We start from the raw sequence: 24,236 nt of genomic DNA, 5'->3' as shown, positions 1-24,236 counted from the left end.
GACATGATTAACATTTGCCTCCCCTCGGTGTTACTGGTAGTAGTGGAAAAGGATATTTGGGAAAAGCAAGAAAGCCAACCTGCACTATTATTTGTCCTGTCGCCCTTATTCAGCCTGTAGGTGCAAGATTAAGTTGTTTTACCGTGTCCATATGACTGCAACTGTAACGCTTTCACCTTTTCTTCCTAAAATGTCCAACTTTATCCCTTTTAGCAGTTTGAATACAACTACTGTACAGCAATACAACACAGCTTTGAGTCCTAAGTGGCTTTGTTTGGTAGCCATAGTCAATAATAATTGCAGTTCTTCAGCTTTAATAACTGATTGATATATAATATATATAATATATATATATATATATATATATATATATATATAATATACATATATATATATATATATATATATATATATATATATATATATATATATATATATATATATATATATATATATTGTAAAATAATGAGGAAGATCCTTGTATTTACACAAAAATTACCCTAATTTTTTTTCAAATGCTTCAAAAATTTGCAATATACTGGTGGCTTTAGTTTGGAAATTGAGCTCCAATAGATTTCATTAACTAAATTACAATATCTAAAAGTATAAGGATTGTGCAAACCTATACACTGAAGATTCTCGCTATATTCCTCACAGGATTCAATTCCAAAAATATAAAACTAGCACGTTTAATTGCTAGTTATTCCGAATCTTCATTCTGAGACTGGGCCATGATAGTTATTCATCCAATACCTAAGTCAAACGGGTGATTGAATGATTGATCGATTTATATTTAGGTACCCATGCTAAGCACTGGGGCAACTAAGGCCACTCAGCAATGGAACGTAATTGTGAAAAGGTTTTGAAGGCGTTACAGGAGGAAAACCTTGTAGTTGCACTAGGGATCGTTAGGAGGGTGGACAGAAAGATGTTAAGAGAATATGAAAGGAGGTACAGTAAAAGGAATAAAAACAGTCGCAGCTAGGGGACAAAGGGACCCTGCAAAGAACCTTAAGTAATGGCTACATTGCACAGCAGGAACTGCACTGATGTCATTAACTGGGTTCCCCCCCCCCTCCACTCAACCAGTTAAACTGTCTCAGCACCTCAGTGGCTACTAGTCGATTCCCAGTCATTCTACCGAGGGGTGAGAGATGTGCATTTCTGGTGATAGATCTCTCTCAATGTGGTTCGGAAGTCACGTAAAGCCGTTGGTCCTGTTCCCGAATAACTACTGGTTCCATGCAACATAAAAACACCATACAAACAAACAGGTGTCTCCAACTCAAAAGTTGTAATATTACCATTTCCATATGGCATTCATTTTGGAATGAAATTCCCACATTGGGCTGAATTCCTAGCGGTTATCATAAATCATTGCACAAATCCTGCCATTTACTAAACTGATGGGTTTTAAAAGTATTAAATAAGTTGGTTTTAAAATGTTAAATAATCAGAGGAATTGGAGCACTTACTCTAGTCATGGGGGTACCTTTGGATTTGTCAGTATTATTTCCCCTCTCCCACATTTGGAGGACCCAGGAGGAAAACCTTTCAGTTGAACTATGAATCAGTGCCTACATTGTACCTAATGAGGTGCACTGATGGCACTAGCTCCCTATGGAGCTTAGAACTGGATCTGTCCATATAGGCCTTTGACAAATGTTTTTATGTGTTGCTTATAATTTTAATGGGTACTTTCATTTTTCATTAGTCAAGGCATTCACATATGTACCTACACATCTCCAAGGAGGAAATATTCACTTTTACTAACTGAAAACCTTTGGCTCTGCATTTAGTGGTGAATTACTTGCAATGATGTCCTTGACCAAAATTCTTTCCACATGGAAGTCATTCGTCTAGATCTCCGCGCATCCTACTTGAAGCTTTTAAGCCCATTTTTATGAATTGGATGTAAAATAATTGTAGTCTGATGAAGACCTTTAATATAAAATATACAGAAAAGTTGTTCACTCTCCTCAAGATTTATCTGTCAGCTTTCTTATCACATTACTGCCTTTTTACTTGACTCATATATTCTATTATAAAAAATTAGTCATAAGAAATCTACTTTGGCCACAGGGTTTGAGACTTTAGTTATAGTTAATTCTATTACAAGCTGAAGTCTTTGTAAACCATGACGTGGCCAGAATATTTACTTTCCACGACAGCAATAAGAATAGTTTACACCAGTCCTCGAGTTCTTCCAGTTTAACATTTTAGATGCATATAGATCTTATTTCATCTATCATAACTGCCTAAAAACTTCATTTTAATCATTGGATAAACTGCAATTGTTGACAACTGACAAAATATATGGGTTTGTTTACAATACTCGATATTTACGTAATACAAAACAATTAATCAACCCATATGAATTTCTCAATGTTAAACAATAACAAATAGAATGAATCTCAAGTATTCATTATGGTTATTCTTTACTTGACTTGCAGCAGCATTAGTCATTTTACCAGCAGTTTTGTGTTCTTTAATGGCTATGTGACCAATAACCTAACAATTATCACCAGCAGTTTCTTGTTCTTTAATGCTTATATGAACAATAACCTAACAATTATCAACATTCATAACAGAAAATAAAAATTTTAATGGTGGCATGGTTACAAATCATATTTGACAACCATACTGCCAATAAGTTTAAGGTAGCAAACCAGTGTTACTGTAAAATTCATCTTTATTATAGCCTTGTAATTCCTTAAACTACAATGTATAAAATTTGCTTTGACTGCCAGAGTAAAATATTATATTCAGATTACCTTGTTTTGAACAAACTTACCAACTAAATTAGAGAAAGACCACTCAAAGACAAATCTCACAGCAAACTCGCTATAAACTAATAAGAAAACAAGGTTGCAAAAAGGATCTAAACCTATGACAACTCAAACTCACTAAAACTTGTAAAAATTATGAACAGGGCTTTGAACTATCAACAGGAGCTTCATCATATATGTACAGTGTAGACATAGGACTTAACATAACTCCTTTTGGACTTTAAATAAAAGCTCTCTTATTATTATTATTCATGACGGACCATACAACTCTTGCAGGAAGTACAAAAAATAAAAAATAAAAAATAAAAAATAAAATAAATAAAAAATAAAATAAATAAATAAATAAAAAAAATTGCAAATTTCATGTTTGGTTCACTTAACTACAGTTAACATTGACCTTAAAATGATTTAATTCATACGAATACTTTTTATCGTTATTGATACTTGTACTTTCAGTTATTAGGTGTACAAAAAAATTTGTCTTAAGGTGAAGAAAAACAGGCATTCAGAAATTCAACTTAAACCATTGCATCAAATTACATGAACTAACATGGAATGGAAAAAACCTACCCAAAAATAAAACAAAAAAAAACATAATAGGGCAGTTGGCAAGACAAAATTTCAACAAAATATGTACGTACTAAATATAAATAATCTCCTCAATGGTGAACATACACAAAAACTCATAAGTATACCAACAGATATCATTCTTCAACAAGATATGACATAAAAAAGCATCATTTGAGACTACTTGTTCACAGGTGATTTAGGATGCACTAAAAATTCTATAGCTACCTTAATACTGAACTTTCCTAATACTGCCTCTACCAAGGAGAACAGTTTATGCTAGACATTCACCACATTTCTTGAAAAATTTCCAAAGTTGCTTTTCAAACCTAAATAATTGTCTCTTCCTTAGTATCAAAGCAACAGATCTGCTTTGAGTACCACTGAGGGCAATAAATACAGTATAAACAAAAGAAACGAAAAACGGTGGAAATATGTAATTATGTATAACTATGTCTAAGACAGTTTGTGATATTTTTTCAATCTGCAATAACATTTTTCAAGAAACTGATGGATAGAAACCAAGCTTCCCTACCTCAGTATTAATAACATAACAAACATAAACTCTCACAAATTAAAGCCAAATCCAGCAATCCTTAACTACCTGTGAACATCTGAAGAGTACCAGTAATAATTTTTAAAATAAACATACAAAAAAATACTGTCAAATATTTATAATCCTCTGACTGAGCACATTACAATGAACCACATTCTTAGATATGCATTTCATTGTTAACAACCGCCTACTTGACAAAATAAAAACGATAAAAAAGATATAATACACAAGTGCACACAATGTGATTTTCACATCACTGTGGCTTTGCCAGTGGCACCATCATAGGAATACATTTGAGCAGACAATGAGACCAATAGTTTCCAGAATTTTTAGGATCCTTAAGTAAGCTCACCAGATTCTTTTCTTGCCATCTTAGTGTTAGATGAATAGTAACACCACCATCATAGAGCAGTATACGACCAGTAGAAAAAAAAAATTTGTATCTTATGTTACAACTTTGTTTAATCATTATAGACAGAGAGCTATTAAAAATATAATTGATGGCTTTACCATCCAGACCAAAGTGGAAGTGGTATTGATACACAGTAAAAGGGTTTGCATTATATGAGTTAATATCATACAGAAAGTCCTGCAATGACTAAGTAGACTGTTAACAGAAAAAAAATAAAATAAAAATTTGAAATTCCCTCAAATGGATCAGGAAAAAATATTCCTTGTGTATTTCTAGATAGGTCACACAGGGGACAGAACATCAATAATAATGTACAAGTAATTTCAACTGATGTTTCAATTTCACATAATACAGTAGTATACTTAACAGAATACATAGCAAATAGTATTCATATATTTTTAAAGTGATCCTGTAAAAATCTATAATTTAAACAAATAAAAGCACTGAAAATACATTTATATTTTTAATGAAAAATACAGATCCATTTAAGTGCATATTTAATGTACTTCTGGTACTTCCTGTAGCTGAGGAGGAGTATCTGGGGCTTTAACACTTTCTACAGTTCCTTCCTCTTTTACATTTGCCTCTTCTCCAACAGCAGCTTCAAGAGCCTGACGGGCTAACTGCTCAACAGCTTTAAATGGACTTTCACTAGGGTCATTCTGAAAGGGAAAATGTAAGATAATTAAAACTACCATCCTTTAAAAAAGAGAGAGAGAGAGAGAGAGAGAGAGAGAGAGAGAGAGAGAGAGAGAGAGAGAGGCGAGAGAGAGACGAGAGAGAGAGAGGAGAAGGGAGGAGAAGAGAGAGAGAGAGAAAAAAAAAATCACAGAAATTACTATCCTCTGCCCAGTCTAATGAAATAAAAATTTTCAGGTCTACAATCTGGACATTTTAACTATTGACACTAAGCATTAACACAGTTAAACCTCATGGGCTCTGGTGGTCAGTTTAATGCATACTTGGTAAACATATACAATACAGAGATTATAAGCAAAAGTTAACATGCGAACAAGTTTCGATAAAGCTGCAAAAAGAGATATTATAAAAAATTATTTTAGATATACTGTACATCCATACATACTTTGCCGATTTGGGACTAGCCTAACATGCATTCCAATCATAGAAAGTTTCAGATGACCTCAATTTCCCCTCATACAGTGGTACCTCGACATATGAAAGGCTCTACTTACGAAATACTCGAGATACGAAAGCAAATACGAAAAATTTTACAGCTCTAGATGCGAAAAGTTTTCAAGATACGAAAGGTTGTTGCTGTAAAGTCCCGAGATTCGCCCGGACCACCGAGAACAATTTTAAAACTCCCGCGCTGCCAGCTGAGTAAACTCGCCACCATCCTCCCGCTCTCCCGTTGGTTCCTGATGCTAGTCACCCCATAAGATCCTGCTCTCCTATTGGTCAGCATCTACCCCTGGTGCTTTAAGTATTCTACTGGTAAAAGGATGCTGTAAATTGAAAAACTTATTCATGCAACACATTTAATAAAAAAAAAAAAAAAACATTAGGTAAAGATAGAATAAAGAATAGAAATGAATGGTTATTATACTGTTTGGTAGTTTCAGTAGTTGAAGAGAGAGAATGAAAATTTATGGCTTACTGTGTAGTGATTGCTTGGCGATCGTTCGATACTCATAAGTGCTGGATGTAAACAGAAGTTTGGAAGCTTTTTTTTGTTTGTTTATTATAGTTAATGGTTACTTAATAATTATTTGAAATGAGTACATGCAATACAATTAATAAAAAATTGTGAATTAGATATAAAATATAAAATAAATCAGACTGCCAACAAATACGTATTTTTTAGAATTCTTCTTCTGTTTTAATATTACGTAACGTATATGTTTCATTATAGCTGTCAGTAACTCGGTATCTCCATTAGGTAAAGATAGAATAAAGAATAGAAATGAACGGTTATTATACTGTTTGGTAGTTTCATTAGTTGAAGAGAGATAATGAAAATTTATGGCTTACTGTGTCCTAGGAAAAGTGATTGCTTGGCGTTCGTTCGGAACTCGTAAGACGGTAAGAGTTGAATGTAAACAATCGATTGGAAGGTTTTTTTTTTTTGTTTGTTTCTGCATTATAGTTAATGATTAATTAATAATTATTTGAAATGAGTACATACTGATTATTTATACATTTTATTGGCATATTCTAAGCTTTTAGCTTCTTAGGTTTAGATGTCAGAATCATAGACTAGGCTACAGTTGCAACCGCTAACATAGGCTAGGCTTATTGCTAAGGGACATATGCTAAAGTCCTAATATACTCGTATGCAGTAAAAATGGGGTTGAACATTACATGCAGTTGAATATTACTCAAGTATGTACAGTATTTTGCCTTTTTGGAGTCATATTTCTTCCGTCGGATCGGCGTCGTAACCCTAGAACATGTGTTTTAGGCCTGGAAATATAATTTACTGGGGTGTTTTGGGAGGGCTTGGAATGGATTAGCCATTTTACATGTAAAATGTGGTCCAAGATACGAAAACCTCATGATACGAAGGGCGCCTCGGAACGGATTAATTTCGTATCTCGAGGTACTACTGTATTATATTTCTTCATTTCTTATTTTTATACTCATTTATTTTTATATTATAACATCTACCTTCCTTATTGTTATACTTTGACCTCTCTCAAGCAACTACTCCATTGCTGTCTTCCCCTCTTTATTACCAATATAGTGGCCACTACAAATGCTTGTAAAAATCTTGGTTGATTATTTACAAATACCAATTTCTTAAAATATAATAATTATATTATAATATAATAAATATACAGTATAATTATTATACTGTATATTTCTTATGTTATTTTCTCATGCAATATTTCAATCATAACTATTTTCTCATGCAATATTTCAATCATAACTATGTAAAACAAACAAAAATGTTATACCAAATGGATATATTTTCAAAATGATATATTTAAAAGAGTTTTCTTCAGAAATAGGAAATATTTGGTTGCTTATTTTGCAAGCAACTCTATGTTGCCCACTTTTATTAGATAATAATACTGTAAAAGTCTCACTTTCCAGCTATCTTTAGCTTGGAAACCAAACTGGTACAACAGTTAGGTCAAAAAGTCTCATTCTGGGTTAAAATTGCTGGTCCAGCACCTTCCCCCACCAGCGGACACAATTTATAATAGTTGGAAGCACCACCATAGCTTATTTGAGTTTTGCACTACTAAATTAAATCAGAAAAATAGCTTCCCACTCTTTCTCTTGTATCTCTTTGCAATGATAAACTTAAAGGTTTAACCCAATGAAAAAAAAAAAGGGCACTAAAACTGGCACCAGTCAAGTGTCACTGCAAAAAGTAGATTGGAAGACTATAGGAAAATTTCTTCATTACAATTTAATTTATGGAATTGTATTTTGGTTCAAATTATATCCTTTTTACAAATGACTTCTAAAAACATTTAATAGGAAAGGAAGGAACTATCCGAGATGTAATCTTCCTGATATGTGGAGTAACAAAGTCAAGAAATAGACAGAAATCGATCTCAGCATGATGAAAAAGTGGTGGGGTCTATTTTGGGGAGGTTGAAGTAGTAAATTTTGGGGCAGGAACCTGCTCCCCAAACTACTACACCTTGCTCTCTGGAAGCTATGGTTTTGAATGCATGCAAGTACAAGGCTTAGCATTGGTGTATCTATTTGAATACAGTTGATATGAACCCAAAATATCTTCTAAAATGTATTCAACCACCAACTACAGATTTTTATTAAATATCACAATTTTTAAAAGTAAAATGACAAATTTGTAACTAATTTGTATTTTTCATAACTAACAAACCTGAGGTCTTAACATTAGGATTTACTAGCGCCAAGCTGGAAACCGGTAGAATTAAAATTAAATTTGTGATATCCAGGGACTATAGACATCTATAACAGGTCACGGGGCATGTATTACCCAAAATGCCCTCAGCGTCCTGTGACCTACCAGTTACACTTCTAACCCAGTTTAGACTGCTAGAGGGGTGGTTCGAGGTGGGCCTTTAGCTGTTAAGACCTCAGGTTTGTTAGTTAGGAAAAATACAAATTAGTTACAAATTTGTGATTTGCTCACATACAAAACAAACCTTCGGCCTTAACATTAGGATAGACTTACTTATTGGAGGGAGGTAAGTCTCTATAATTGACTGGGAGTTTGCCACCTATGTCCATTTCCGAATATTAGGAGTATTCCAAGAGAATGGACTATAAACCCTTGAACCAAAGATATAAGAGAATCTATTGGTTTCCCTCACTGGGTGCTGGTACCATGCCATGGTTTATTAACTATGGGAAAATAGAGGACCTTCCATTCTCATAAACCACTCTTGTCCCTTGTATCTGGATCTACCATCACCCCTCTCTTCCCTATTACTGAGAGGGGTGTGTTGCTACTGAAAAGTATACTATACTCTAACATAACTTTACAGTATGGCTGACCACCTCACCTGCATCTAGTCCGTTCCAGCTTATGATGGTACTCTCCTTCATACTGCCCGTAGGTAAAGGAGTAGAAAGAAAGTAGTAAAGAAAAAAGACCAGTCATCTCATACATTCTACTTTCATACCTTCATCTTAAACTATTCATACCTTCATCTTAAACTAGACACAAACTGACCCACCAGGGGTACAGGATGAGCTATACCACTTGCTGGGCCGCCACCACTGGACCCAAGGAAAAAGTATCCAAGGATCTATGAGCAACATCTTTTAAATGCAAGGAAGTGAAAGCTGTTTAGCGTTTCCAAACACCAGCTTTCAGAATTCTCTCCACAGACATATTCTTCTTGAATGCCAAAGAAGCACTCAAGCCTCTGATGTCATGAGCCCTAGCCCTCTCCTGGCTATCTGACCCCCTGTCTTCTGTCATGTAGGCATTTCTGATCGTTTCTCTTCCTGTACTTACGAACAACCTCTGGCACCCCGGCCTGAAGTGCCTTGTCCTTCCTAAGTACTCTCTTATTACCCTGACAGGACACAGAAGCATCTCTTCTTTGTCATTGTCTACGAAAACTGCCACAGAAGGTATGGAAAAGGAGTCGAATCTACCGTCCACTATTGATGGGTTTTGAGTTTTGGCCACGCTTTCTTTAACAAACTTGAATACCATTGACTTCCAACCTCTTAAGTGCTTTACGATATATGACAGGCCATGTAGTTCCCCCACCCTTTTGGTTGAAGCTAGGGCCAATAAGAAGACTGTCTTCAGGGCCAGGCTACTATCTGTGGACTGCCTTAGTGGTTCGTACGGGGATTTTGTCAGACTACTCAGTACCATGGTCAAATCCCTATCTAGGGCTTTTAGTTCCTTTGGCGAACATGACTGCTCAAAGCTCTTCATCAACATGGCCAACTCCCATGAAAATGAAATGTCCACAACTTCCATGCGTAAGACCGAGGCTAGAGTAGCCCTGTACCCCTTCACCGCAGATACAGACATATGCCTTTCTGTCCCGAGATATATCAGAAAGTCTGCTAATTGCTGAATAGTGGTACCAAGTGGAGACAAGTTCCCTCTACGACACCAATCACAGTATGCTGACCATTTTCCTTGGTATACTGCTGCCGATGACTTTCTGATATTTCCTGCCATCTGCGCTGCTGCTTTTTGCAAAAACCCTCTCGCTCACAGGAGATACTTGACAGTCTCCACCCGTGAAGTGAAAGGAACTTCACTGACCGGGGGTACCTCTCCACGTGCGGCTGACATAGTAGGTTGTTCCAAGGGGGTAAAACTCTCCGCACGTCTATTAGGAGTTCCAAGAGGTCTGGAAACCATTCTGCCTTTGGCCATAAAGGAGCTACCAGAGTCATTCTGAGGTTCTGAGACTGCATTACCCTGTTCAGAACCTGATGGATTAGACAAAATGAAGGAAATGCGTAAACGTCCAGATTGTCCTATGGGTGTTGTAGCGCATCTTCTGCTACTGCCTTTACATCTGGGACTACCGAACAATACACTTCCAACTTTTTGTTGTACCTGGTTGCGACTAGGTCTATGATCGGTCTTTCCCACAACATGAGCATCCTGTCCACTACCTGTTGGTGCAAGGATCACTCTATTCCCAGGATCTGATCCGTGCGGCTCAACTTGTCGGCCACTATGTTTCTTTTTCCCGGAATATATCTGGCCCTGATGTCTACTAGGTTCTCTATAGCCCACTGGTGAAGTTGAACTGTAATCACATGTGACTGTCGAGAAACTAGACCTCCTTGTTTGTTTATGTAAGCTACTACTGTGTTGTTGTTTGACATCAATACCACTGATTGCACCTTCACCCTCTCCCTGAATTCCTGTAATGCTAGAAACGCTGCTTTTAACTCCAGCACGCTTATATGGAGTTCTGTCCCCGCCACTCCATTTTGCTGAAACCATCAGCTCCTCCATATGGGCTCCCCAACCTTCTAGTGACGCATCTGAGAACAGCAAGAGATCCGGTGAGGGTTGCTGAAGGGGAACACCCACTGTCAGATTGTTGTCCTTCACCCACCACAGCAAGTCTTCCCTCACTTCTGCCGACGAGGGAATCTGCTCGTACGGGTGATCTACTATTGCTGACCAAAACTCTTTCATCCTCCATTGTAGAGATCGAAGGTGTAGCCTCCCTTGTGGTACTAGCTTCTCCAAGGAAGTTAGAAATCCCAGTGCTACCTGCCACTGTCTTGTCGGCTGTGTTTGTTTTTCCAGAAAGGCATTCACCACTTGCTTGCATTTCTCTACTCTCTGGTCTGTGGGGAATACTTTGGCTTTTATTGTGTCTATAACCATTCCCAGATACACCAGCCGTTGACTTGGATCCAACTGCGACTTCTCCTGATTTATCACAATACCTAAGCTGTGACAACTGTAGCAGGGTCGCCTGTCCCCGAGTAATTTCTCTCTGGACTTTGCTATCACCAGCCAATCGTCTAGATATCTTATAAGTCTGATCCCCTGAGCATGCGCCCATGTTGACACGAGAGTGAACACTCTTGTAAAAACTTGAGGGGACGTTGTCAATCCGAAGCACAGGACTTTGAACTTGAAAACTTTCTCTGCAAGACTGAAGCGGAGAAATTTCCTGGACGACTGATGGACTGGGATCTGAAAGTATGTGTCCTTCAAGTCGATTGTCAGCATAAAGTCCTTGTAGAACCGTCTTTGGAGTTTCCATTTTGAAACTGGTTTTTCTTATAAACAGATTCAATGTTGACAGGTCTATTACTGTCCTCCAGTCCCTGTTGGCTTTGGGTACAAGGAAAATCCTGCTGTAAAACCCCTTTGACGGAATGGATACTTGTTCCACAGCCCCTTTTTCCATCATCTTCTTCACTTCCTCTTGCAGAATAAAAGCCTTCTGAGGTTCTTGAGCATAAACAAGGTGAAATAATGGCTGTTCTGTTAGGGGTGGGGATACTTCGAACGGAATCAAATACCCGACCCTGAGAACATCCACCAACCACTGCTCTGCTCCCAGTTCCTGCCACACCTTCCAGTGATTTGCCAGGCAAACCCCCACTGGTGTGGCTGAGTGATGAGAGGCGCCCATCCCATTGTCTTGAGCCTCTCCCTCTTCCCCTAATCCCCCTTCCTCTGTTGTTTCTATTGTGAAAGGGCCGATGAGCTATCTTCTTTGGGGAAGGAGGTCTTGTTGCTCTATTAGGGATGTTATGCCTCACTGGCTTCTTTCGAGGTATTTGCTGCTGCCTTACCTCCATAGGATTAGCTTGACTGTTAGATGTTTTTCTAACTGCCTGCTGTACCAATCTATCGTTAAGTGTCCATCCTTCTTCTATCTATAGCCTCTTCCAGTATGGCATCTGGCCCTCTGGCAACAGCAATTGCGACTAAGATATCCCCATTCCTCATTGCTAGCAGGGAATCCAAATCAACAGTGCGGCTTAGTCGCTGACCAAAGATCCAGCCAAGAAGCAGTCTGAAAGACAGAAGAAGCTGTTGCTTCTAACTTAGCAGCCTCTTGGCAAGTCATCGAAGGGCATTTCATTTTAACTTGATCTAAGGTTAATCCAGGCCTTAACCTTACCACATTTGGGTTAATTTGTCTAGATAGCAAAGGAACTGTCGGTGCAGTATAATATTTCCTATGTTTCATCATTGGAGGAGGGATAAACTTAAAACGATCTATTTGATCTTAAGGAATTATCCCTTCCCGCAATCCGTGCATTTACATGTTGTAAAACGGACTCCGCATGACTTAAACAAGGCAATTCATACGACAACTTGGTATCCTTTTCCAACCCAAACGCCTTGACAATCCCTGGAGAATGCATACTGGCAGGTGTTTACGAATCAAATCAATCAACTCCGCATATGAAGCCAGAAACTCTTGGTTTTCTCCTTCCTCTGGTTCTAGTGTACTGTACTCAGCCACAGGAGACGCTATCTCACTCCTATCCCCTGACAAACGTCCGGGTGATTCGTGGCCGTCTGGCCCTACGGCTGCAGCCTCTTTGATCTCTGATGGCCGCTGACGGCTCGATCCCGAACAGTCAGCAGGAGAACGAGACCGCCTCACTCCTCTGTTCACGGATCTAGAGCAAGATTCTTGCCTATACCTCCAAGATGAAGGGTCTCGCGAAACCAAGCTAACTTCATCTCCATGACGACTGATATCGTCTCCAATGACCATCAGAGAATTCTGCCTTGATCCTTCATCTAGGCAGACAGCGCCTTCCACCAACGTATCAGACGAGGTTGCCAACTATCTATTCTTCGTTCTTTTAATAGGAGCCTTTTCATCCTTTCTCCGTATTTTAAACGGTCTTACAGGCGAAACCAGTATCTGTGCTCTATCCTTTGCTGCACTTTTCAGCCCTAACGTCGATTTTGCCAACAGCATTGTAGTCACTCTTAGACTCTTTGTAGTCTCTACTGGCAACTCTTGTAAATGGCTTCGTCAGCTAGCTTTGAGCTTACCAGCCACTGACTTCTTGCCTTTCTTGCTGACTGGGATGTGACAGTCCTGGCCCGAAGATGAAGATGAATTTACTCTTCTCCTCTTGGCCCGAGGATCAGTCACGAAATCCCGTATCCTCCAACGCTTGACTGGTACACGGCGTGACGTCATCGAACTTAGTGATGATGCCAAGCTAGAGGAAGAAGACGAATCACACCTTTTCTTTTTGTCTTTCTTATTAATTTTCTTCTCTAGATCCTGTAATTTCTTCATTACAGTGTGTAACACCAAGTCAGGAAGCGTATTTGGGTCCGGAGGCAGCGAAGTAGACCGAGAAGCAGTAGGCTGTGACATCATTGCGTCTGCCATGTTGGTGTATGACGTCAGCTGTGACGTCACCAATCTTGTAGGGACAGACTGGGCAGCTGCTGCTGGCATCCCTGCGTTTGCAGCAAAACTACCTCCAACGTTCTGCATCGCTGTAAACATTGAAGTTGTTGATATAGCCCCGGCATTATTTCCCTTAAAGTGCAAGCCAGGGGGATGAGGAATATTCAGCGCTGCTGGACTCTGCTGGAATCGTGACGCCATATAATGCGACAGCAAATCTTCCAAGGTTGGTACGCCTGGTAGGCCTAGTGCCGCCCACGTACCTTCCATCCTGTTCGCGTCAGGAGCCGGCACCTGGAACAAAGATGGTGATGCTCCCCCTCTCCCTGCCAGGAACAACGGAGCATAAATATCATGCATAAAATTACCCAAAACCCCTCCTGGAGTTTACGATAACAAACCGCTAAGAGAAACCGAAGAGGTGTGGGACAAATCAAAAGCAGGTGACGAAACATATGGAGCAGTCTGGTGTATTGCCGATACAAAAGAAGCCGGCAACGCTTGGTCATCCTAAGATGGCGTCGTCTCCTTTCTTTTGTACTGGCCTTTCTCATATAACTTCCTCCACTGTTCCACCAACCAACCGTGACAAACAGAACAAGGATTAGTACATACATTTTCTCTGCACCTACTACACATTGGATGAGAATCCATTGACACCGAAGCTAGGAATCTTGAACACGAAAAGCCACTGACTCCAGGGCATTTCCTTTGTCTTGTCTTCGAAACGGAAGAAGATCCCGATGGTGAAGCAAAAATCTCCATCTCACCACTTACACATCACACTCAGAAAAAGAAAATTAACAAGAAAAATGTAAGTGAAATAGATAAAAACGGGCAAACTAAAACCGGCTTTAAACAGATAGACAGTAAACACGTCCTATCTTAAAGGTGGTAGAAAGATAACTGGTAGGTCACGGGAAGCCGAGGGCATTCTGGGTAATAAATGCCCCGTGACCTGGTATAGATGCCAATAGTCCCTGGATCTCACAAGTTTAATTTTAATTCTATCGGTTTCCAGCTTGGCGCTAGTAAATTCTAATGTTAAGCCCGAAGGTTTGTTTCGTATATGAACAACTGTATTTTTCTTAACTATACAAACCATCAGTCCTTTACATTAGGAATCACAGCGTAGCTGGCAATGGCCGCTAGACTTTCATAGCAAGTTAGTTTGGTAGTTGAACTACCATTTTGGAGGGGAAATTTCTGCCCTCCTGAGCGTATGTATTCACTTTGCTTTTGGCCCAGGAATAGCAGAAAAGAGGGGTGGCATGAGGTGGGCATTGTGTGTCAAGGACATCAGGTTTGTAGTGTTCAGAAATATACAATTTACTTTAAAAAAAAAAATTGTGATTTGTTCCTAAACGACATACAAACTATCAGTCCTTTACATTAGGAAGACATGTTGATTACCAACCGAGCACAGTGTAATAAGAATACTACAAGAAATCCTCACATTAACTGCACTTAACCCTTCACACATTCTCTCTCATAATCTGGATAAAAAAAATATATATATGATACCTATATAATAAAAAAGAATACAACATTCTTTAGCAAAATTTGATATTAATGTTTGTATGCAACTCATGATGATGCTGAGGCAAATGTGGAAATGTAAGATGCAACTTACATGAAAGTTATCAGAGAGAGAATAAAAAAAATCCAATAATACATTACCTGATAAATGTATAAAATAAGAGCAATAATAAGTCCAAGGAACAACAACTTGACAAGGAGGCGCACAATCAAGGATATCTTGCTTTTTCTGTCCTGTTCTTGTTCTTCTTCCTCTTCAGTAGAAATTGTAGATCCAGTAGCATTTATCAGCCCACTGAAAAAAATAAGATAGATAAATACAGCAATTTTCAAACTGAAGTATATGTTTGAACTTTCCCTTTTTGTCGACTGTAAACATGTAGACAACATTTACGGTTAGTTTAGACGTTGTAACTGTACATTATTTGTTGGAATTCTTCTAAGTTAGAAAATTATATTACGGTTGGTTCCTATGCACTCATTCCACAACCGCTGTTGTGGGCACACTACAGTGTATTAGGTGCAGAGCCAGTTAACTTTAAAAATGTACTTTACTAGCTTTCTCTTTCATCTGTTAATCCCTTTTCCAAAGACAAAGACTTTTCTTGTTAATGTGCCTACTATAAGAGCGCTGTCAACGGATTTATCTTTGGCAAAAGAGAGAGAGGAACAATGAGAACTATACATGTCTTAAAAACTGAAGAAAATCAACCAAATCAGGGGTTGAATACCCTTGCATCTAAGGAAGGACCGGGATGGTAGAAACCAGCAAAGCAATGGATGAAGATAGTGAAGTGATAAATTCCACAGAAAATATAGCAGGGAACACCAGCAATGACATCACTGAATACTGATGATAAGACCTAGATGGCTGGGTGGCAGAATGTAGTGTTCCTGCATGACATCACCACGGAACATGGACAACAGCCAGAACCATCTGCACAACACTTTAAGAGGCGATTACCAAAAGGTGACAAGTATGAGGTGATAAAAGGGAAAAATGAGTAAGAGGGGGAGGGTTAACATCTGAAACTGGGGGCAATACAGGGGTGAGTAAGCCTAACAAGAATTGACGGACAGCTACTGAAGTAAATGTAATATATCTATGATCCCTATACCAGTTCACACACATATCCCTATCACTCCTCTCCCCAAAAGGATATATAAGCCAATAAAGTGTTGAATTTGAGGTAGAAGATGGTTCAGGTTCAGAGGTGGCTAAAGGGCCCAGACCTAGTCCCTGAGACATGCCATGGCTCCCTACCTGCAGAAAAGACAAACAGCTGCAGGGCAGTCCAGAGGGCAGGTTACAGACTAAGGCTTCAAAACCACCTCTCTCATGAGGGGAAACCAAAAATGACAATTTGTCGAAAATTGCATTTTTCCTAACTATACAAACCTGAGGTCCATTAACAATAGGAAGGTAACTAGCGGCAGCTGGGACGGTCGTAAGCTTCGAACAAGGGGAGAACGGTAGTTAACTGCTTGTCCGATCGTGCGCGCGCCGCGCGCCCGGGCGGTGAAGAATCACTTTTGCTTTAGGCCCATGCAAAAAGTTGCAGAGTGAGGGGTGGTATGAGGTGGGACTATATGTAAAGGACCTCAGGTTTGTATAGTTAGGAAAAATGCAATTTTCGACAAATTGTCATTTGTTCCGATACGTAATACAAACCCTCGGTCCTTTAACAATAGGAAGACTCACTTCTTGGTGGGTGGAATCTGAGTCTTTTTGGTGAACAGACTGGTGTTCGTCCAACCTTGGAATGCCTCCCTGGTCGTAAGAGCAAGGGAGGGATCCAAACCTCTGTCCGATTGATCGGGGTGTGCACCGCAGGATCAATGGTCAGACCTCTGAGCCAAGTACTAAGAGAGAGGCAAGCGTATCTCTTCGTACCAGCATTGCAAGAACTTGTTCCTGTACAGGAGCCAACATAAAGTTATGGGTTTGTCTCAAGTAGGCATCCACTCCTTCCCCCTTGTTGGAGGGAGTGGAGGATATTTGCTTCTATCCCTAACTAAAGGGATAGATTGGGGCTCGGTCGAGTAGCTTACCTGCATCGGATTCCTTTCCAGCATGGTGATGACCATGACCCTCTGCCCACAGGTCAGGTAGAGAGAGAGAAAGATGGAGAAGAGAAGCCAGTCGCACTCTCATTCAACCATTCATTCCTACAGTCACACCAGGAATCGATGCTGTTCTGCCTGCTCGGGTGCTGGGTAAGCTTACACAACGTGTTGAGCAGCCACCACAGGTCCCAAGGGAAAAAGTATCCAAGGACTTGTGGGCAATATCCCGAAGGTAGAAGACGTGAAGGTAGTCTGGTTGGCCCAGACACCTGCCTTCAGGACCTGCGCCACGGAGAAGTTCTTACGGAACGCCAAAGAGGGTCCAATACCTCTGACTTCGTGGGCTCTCGGTCGGAGCGTACGGATGTCGTCACTACCATCAGCCTCGTACGCTCTCCTGATCACCTCACGCAGCCAGAAAAGAAAGCGTGTTCTTGGATACTTCTTTCTTGGTCACCCCAGTGCTAACGAAGAGGCGTCGACACTCAGGCCTGAGGTGTCGAGTTTTCTTCAGATAGCGCCGTAGCGCCCTCACAGGACAAAGCAGCATCTCATCCGTATCGTTGTCGGTGAAATCCATTAGGGAGGGGATCGTGAAAGACTCGAACATGTCGTCAGGGATCGACGGATTCTGAGTCTTAGCTACGAAATTCGGGACGAAATCGAGCGTCACAGATCCCCAGCCCCTGGAATGTTTAACATTGAAGGACAGACCATGAAGTTCCCCTACTCTCTTCGCCGATGCCAGGGCCAGCAAGAAGAGGGTCTTGAGGGTCAGATCCCTGTCTGACGACTCTCGGAGTGGCTCGAATGGTCTTCGAGTCAAACTCCTAAGGACGAGAGTCACATCCCACTCAGGGGGCCTGAGTTCCCTGGGTGGGCAAGACCTTTCGAAGCTCCTCATTAGCAAGGAGATCTCGAACGAGTTCGAGATGTCCAGTCCCTCAGTTTTAGGACGAGCGCCAGGGCGGCTCTATATCCTTTAACTGTGGGTACTGAGAGGAGCTTCTCTCGGCGAAGAAACACGAGGAAATCCGCTACCTGCTGAAGAGTGGCTCTGAGAGGAGATAGACCCCGTCTACGACACCAACCACAGAAGACGGCCCACTTCCCCTGGTACACAGCTGCAGAGGACTGTATGACGTGTCCAGCCATCTCTGTTGCTGCGCTGCGAGAAAAGCCTCTCGTTCGCAAGAGATGGTGGATAACAGCCAGCCGTGAAGTTGTAGGGACTGGACTGCTCGGTGGTACCGCTCTACGTGTGGCTGGGCTAGAAGGTTGTGCCAGTGGGGCATCTCTCTCGGTTCTTCCGCAAGAAGAGCCAGCAGGTCCGGATACCAAACGGCTTGAGGTCGTTTGGGAGCCACCAGGATCATCCTGAGATTGGGAGTGACCAGCGCTCGGCTGATCACTTTCCGAATCAGACAAAAAGGGAGGAAAGGCGTAGACGAAGAGGTTGTCCCAGGGTGTTGGAGAGCGTCCTCTGCAGCTGCCCATGGGTCCGGCACGGCTGAGCAAAAAACTTGAAGTTTTTTGTTGTGCCGGGTGGCGAACAGGTCTATGACCGGACGCCCCCACAGGTTGAAGAGCCTTTCCGCCACTTCTGGGTGTAGGGACCACTCGGTCCCTATTACCTGATCCCGACGGCTGAGCTTGTCTGCTACTACATTCCTCTTGCCTGGAATGTAGCGTGCTGACAGCTCTATTGAGTGAGCCGTGGCCCACTCGTGCACCTGCACAGTCAACTGGTGTAGCGGGAGAGACACTAGGCCCCCCTGCTTGTTGACGTATGCCACTACTGTGGTGTTGTCGCACATCAACACCACCGAGTGTCCCATCAAGCGGTCTTGGAACTCTTGGAGAGCGTAAAACGCCGCCTTGAGTTCTAGGACATTGATGTGAAGGTGCTTGTCGTGATGGTCCCACACACCTGCAGCCAGCAACTCCTCCAGGTGTGCGCCCCATCCCTCGGTCGATGCATCTGAGAACAGCAGCATCTCCGGGGGGGGAGTGCGTAGAGGCACCCCTCTTAAGAGGTTCCTGTCGTCGAGCCACCAGGCTTGGTCCTGCCTCACCTTCTCCGTGATGGACACGGGGAAGTAAGGTGGATCCTTTACCTGTGACCAACTCTCCCTTAGTCTCCACTGAAGAGACCGCAGGTGAAGACGTCCGTGAGGAACTAACTTCTCGAGTGACGACAGGTGGCCGATCACGACTTGCCATTGCTGAGCTGCCTGTTCCTGCCGAGACAGGAACCGGCCGGCTGCCTCCCTGAATTTGCTGATCCTCAAGTCTGCGGGGCGGACTTGAGCTGCTACCGTATCGATCAGCATACCCAGGTACTTCATCTTCTGCTTGGGTTCGAGATCGGACTTCTCGTAGTTTATCACGATCCCCAGATCGCGACAAAACTTTAGAAGTCGATCCCTGTCCTGCAGCAACTGCGAGCGGGAGCTCGCCAGGACCAGCCAATCGTCGAGATACCTCAGAAGACGTATCCCGTGCGAATGGGCCCAAGCAGACACCAGCGTGAACACTCTCGTGAACACCTGTGGGGCGGTTGAGAGACCGAAGCAAAGTGCCCTGAATTGGTACACCGTCCCGTCGAAGATGAAGCGGAGGTACTTTCTGGAGGACTGATGGATGGGTATTTGAAAATACGCATCCTTCAGGTCCACTGAAAGCATGAAGTCGTCTCCCTGATGGAGTCCAGCACGGAACGTGCCGTCTCCATCTTGAACCGAGTCTGGCGAACAAATCGGTTCAGGGGAGAGAGATCTATCACCGGGCGCCAGCCCCCCGATGCCTTTTCCACTAAGAAAAGGCGGCTGTAAAAGCCCGGTGACCGATCCACTACGACTCACAGCTCGTTTGGTCAGCATGGTCTTGATCTCCTGCCGAAGAGCGTCGTCCTTTGAGGATCCCAGAACATATGTCTGCAGATGGACCGGGTTGGAGGTGAGGGGTGGCCGAGATTCGAAGGGTAGTAGATATCCCTCCCGAAGGACGTCTACTATCCAGGTCTCGGCACCGTAGCGCTGCCAAGTTGCCCAATGGCTCGCCAGGCACCCCCCCACTTTCGGAAGCTGGTGAGGGGGAACGCCGTCCCTAGCGTTTCCCACCTCGCTTCGACTTCTTCCCAGCACCTCCTCGGGGAAAGGAGGGCTGGGAGGAGGGCTGGTTACGGCATCCTTTACCAGAAGTTGAAGCAGGAAGAGTCTTTCCTCGGGGCTTCGATGGAGCAGCCGTCTTAGCAGCCGAGGAAGCGCTAGCTAAACTCTTAGGCTTAGCCGCAGTTGTACGAGGTTGCCCAGAAACCTTCGTAACTGCCTGGTGAACCAGACGGTCACTGTCATCAGTGCGCCGTCTTTCCACCGCAGCGTCCACCATCTCTCCGGGAAAGAGAGCGGAGGAACTCTTCATTGGTCCGTTACGGAGTCCATTTACCGCCTCACGCCCGGCCCCCTTGGCTACTCGTGTAAGGACAGCGTCCCTACGACGGAGAACCAAGTTGGCCCACAGGTTTGCCGTCTGATGGGCGAGGTAGGAGATGGCCCCCTACCTCCAGACTGGCACAGTCTCCTGAAGTCGGAGTCGTCTTCGAGGGCAGCGCCCCCGGCGTCGGCCGCGACCTTGGATACTGTGAGGGACCACAGATCCAACCAAGAGACTGCCTGGAAAGCCGCCATAGCGGTAGCTTCCAGGCCCAGTGCCTCCTGCTGCGAGAACCACAAGTTCTCCGACAGGAGCTGCTGCAGGGACACACCTGGAGTTAGCCTAGCTAGCTCCGGGTTAACCTGTTTGGGCGGTATTGGATCCACTGATGGCACGTAGAACTTCCGCTGTCGCTGCAGAGGAGGAGGAAGTAGCTTGGAAGACCGTCCTGACTTAAGTGAGTCCTCTCGTCCTGAGACGAAATTCTCCACCTGGTCAAGGACTGAGTCTGCAAGCTCCGATCGCGGCAGTCCCACCGTCAATTTGGGTTCCCTCTTCGGGCCCCAAAATGACTCGAGCCGGGACGTGGGCTCAGATGGTGGTAGCGGCGATCCTTCCCCCAGGTCGTTGTGCTGACGAATCAGCGCAATAACCTGGGCAAAGTTCCTCTGGATCTCAGGAGTCACAGCGTCCTGAGGAGTAGGACCGTCCAGTCCCTCCAACAGGAGCAGCTCTCGAGACCCTCCTCCTTCAGAAGGAGGAACAGCAACAGACCCCTGACGGTCGCCTCCAACCACTTGCGCGTACGACCTGGCTGGTCCTAAGACCATGCCTGGTTCGTGTCCCGGCTGTCGTGGGGAGGGATCGTGAGCGGCGCACCTCTCACGATCACTCTAGGTACCTCGCTCTTCCCGGTGTAGCCCGAGGAAGTTGAAGGTATAGGAGAGACAGACCTGACGCTCCCCCCCCGTTCGCTGGCAGGACCAGCGTACGTGGGGGGCTGCAGCCGATCACCAACCCGCGGTGGGGATCGATCTGCAGGCCTGGTCGTGCCGCTCACCTGTGGCGAGCGGCTCGACTGAGCACGTCGACCCCGGTCCCGTGCGTCAGACGAGCTGCTGGTGGCCACCGTCTCCGTCCGGTCCCTGTGGGAGCGGCGGTCAGGTGATCTGCAGAGCTCGCTTTCGCGGTGAGACCGGTGAGCGTCCTCACGGCACGTCAAACCGCTGGTACCAGCCGAAGCTGGTGCCGTTGGTCGAGGGGACCTCTTCCCAGCCTCAACCCGTGGCCGGTCAGAGACCGTCACGTCAACCCGAGGTACCGGCTGGTCGCTACGAGAGCGGCCGCTGGCCTGGCGAGAGTCACTTGCGCGACTCTCAACAGTCTTCTGCTCCGTGCCTCTGTCATGACGGTGAGCAAGCTCAGGCGTCTTGACTTTGGCTGCACGGTCGCCCGAAGGCGACCGTACACTCGGACCTTCTCGCGAACGAGAAGTCGAGCCGGTACCTGGCTTAGCAGCAGTGCTACCAAGACCAGGCGCGGATGTACCAGCAGTAGCCAGCACATCCTTGGTCCCCGTCTTCTTCTTCTTCTCAGAAGAGGAGACGGGCCCTGTTCCCGAGGGAACAGGAGGACCAGCAGAAGCACCCCCCGTCACGCCAGAGCGAGACGGGCCCTTCGAAGGTCCCGCAGGAGCCTTCTTAGGGGGGGAGGAGGCAGCCTTCTTCTTCTTCGGCTTGGAAGCCTTAGAAGTCGAAGGGGGAGAGGCGGCAACAGACGACGAAGAAGACGATGAAGACGACGACGACACCTTCCTCTTCTTCTTCCTCTTCTTCGTCAGCTCTCTCAGGACGGACGTCAGGTCTTCCATCCACGGAAAAGTCGGGCCAATTGCCGAAGCAACACGCCCCGACTGATCCTGTCCGGAAAGACCTGAGACCGGTGCAGCACCTCCATGACGAGACGCGACGTGGGCAGGGGCAGGCACGGCAGGAACATCAACAGCAGGACCAGCACCATCAGGACCAGCACCAGCAGGACCAGCACCAGCAGCACCAGCAGCAGCAGGACCAGCACCAATAGGACCAGCACCCGCAGGACCAGCACCAGCAGCAACATCAGCATGAGCGTCCCGCACCGCGCGCTTCGTAGGAGCGGCGCGAGGGGCTGGGCCAGCAACACTCGCTGCAGGTACGGCAGGTACGGCAGCATAGTCCGGCGTCACAGACCTCTCCATTTCAGCCAAACTCATCATTGGGACGGGCGGTAGATCCAGGGGCGAACTTTTGGGACAGCGAAAGTCGGGAGTCGGCAGCACATAGAACCCAGGTGGCGGCGGCACGCCCCTCTTAGGTACGGCAGCGATCGGCATTTGAATTGATGCCGTTGGAGTCACCGACGCAATGTGTTGCGTGTACACCACATGAGGAGGGGCGGCGTACGCTGGTGTGGACACAGTATTGGTCGTTGTTGTGACTACACCATGAGTTACAACTGCCGACCCCGCTAGCCGTTGAATCAAGCCCTGGTTACTGGGGGCGCCCTGCAGTCCCAACGACGCCCACACCTGTCCAAGGTCGTCACTCATAGAAGGTACACCTGAGGGAGGAACAGTCGGGTCAGTTAGAGGGGCACCCTCACGCTTGGGGGAGGACGAACCCCACCCAGAGCGGACGGAAGACCCCGAATACAATTGAACATCCGGGTATCGGCACCTCCTCCACACTCGACGGATCGAGTGAGGAGAAGGACTCCGAAACCCCCCCCGCAGGGGAAGGCGCAAATCGTGGGGGCTGAGCTGGAGGCAGGAAGGATGACGAGGTATCCGTAACCAAAGGAGTCGCTGGAGAGCTTTCCGACGACTCCTTGGTCGACCTACGCCTCTTCCTACCCTCGTACAGCACCCACTGCGCCTCGGACCAATTTACACACACATTACATGGTTCGGCTCGGGAGCATTCTCGCCCCCGACACCGATAACATAACTCATGAGGATCAATGTCTGGGTAAGAGCGGAATCTGCCGCATTTACGCCCTTCCAGCCCGGGACACACTCTACGGGCAGCTGGTGGGCGCGGCGAAAGCTCTTCTTGATCCATGATTAATTAATTCACTTCACTCAATGAAAAATGAAAAAAGAGTACTTACAATTTCATTCAAGACCACAAACAAACCAGTCAGAAGAAATTGTAAACATCCAAAGCACACGACGAAATAGCGGGCAGAGCGATGACGAACACGTCCTGTCACACCACGGCCGAAAGCAAAAGTGATTCTTCACCGCCCGGGCGCGCGGCGCGCGCACGATCGGACAAGCAGTTAACTACCGTTCTCCCCTTGTTCGAAGCTTACGACCGTCCCAGCTGCCGCTAGTTACCTTCCTATTGTTAAAGGACCGAGGGTTTGTATTACGTATCGGAACAAATAGTCTGTAGGAGGTTGAATGCAATCTTCACCCTAATATATACCAACATATTTCAAACCAATAAAAGATTAATATTTCTCAATTTACCTATTATTTTTCTCCTGAACCACATAGGGAGCATAAGAAGGCAGAGCAGGAGTAA

The 24,236-nt window shown here is 44.3% G+C and overlaps 1 protein-coding gene across 5 annotated transcripts in view; it reads right to left on the bottom strand.

Moving 5' to 3' along the window:
- Positions 1–1,929: 1,929 nt before the first annotated feature.
- Positions 1,930–24,236, bottom strand: part of LOC135223756 (lamina-associated polypeptide 2-like) — a 79,009-nt gene continuing 56,702 nt past the window's right edge. For all 5 annotated transcript variants that reach the window (XM_064262551.1, XM_064262526.1, XM_064262542.1 and 2 more), the window contains exons 6-7: positions 15,310–15,463; positions 1,930–4,986 (exon numbers count right to left, since the gene is read on the bottom strand). In XM_064262551.1, the coding sequence (XP_064118621.1) occupies positions 4,822–4,986; positions 15,310–15,463 (319 nt within the window). In that variant the 3' untranslated portion in view covers positions 1,930–4,821. The remainder of the gene's footprint in view (positions 4,987–15,309; positions 15,464–24,236) is intronic.

Source organism: Macrobrachium nipponense, chromosome 20 (genome assembly GCF_015104395.2).
Source record: "Macrobrachium nipponense isolate FS-2020 chromosome 20, ASM1510439v2, whole genome shotgun sequence".
In the NCBI taxonomy this organism is placed as follows: domain Eukaryota; kingdom Metazoa; phylum Arthropoda; class Malacostraca; order Decapoda; family Palaemonidae; genus Macrobrachium; species Macrobrachium nipponense.
This window is presented reverse-complemented; position numbering and strand designations above follow the sequence as displayed.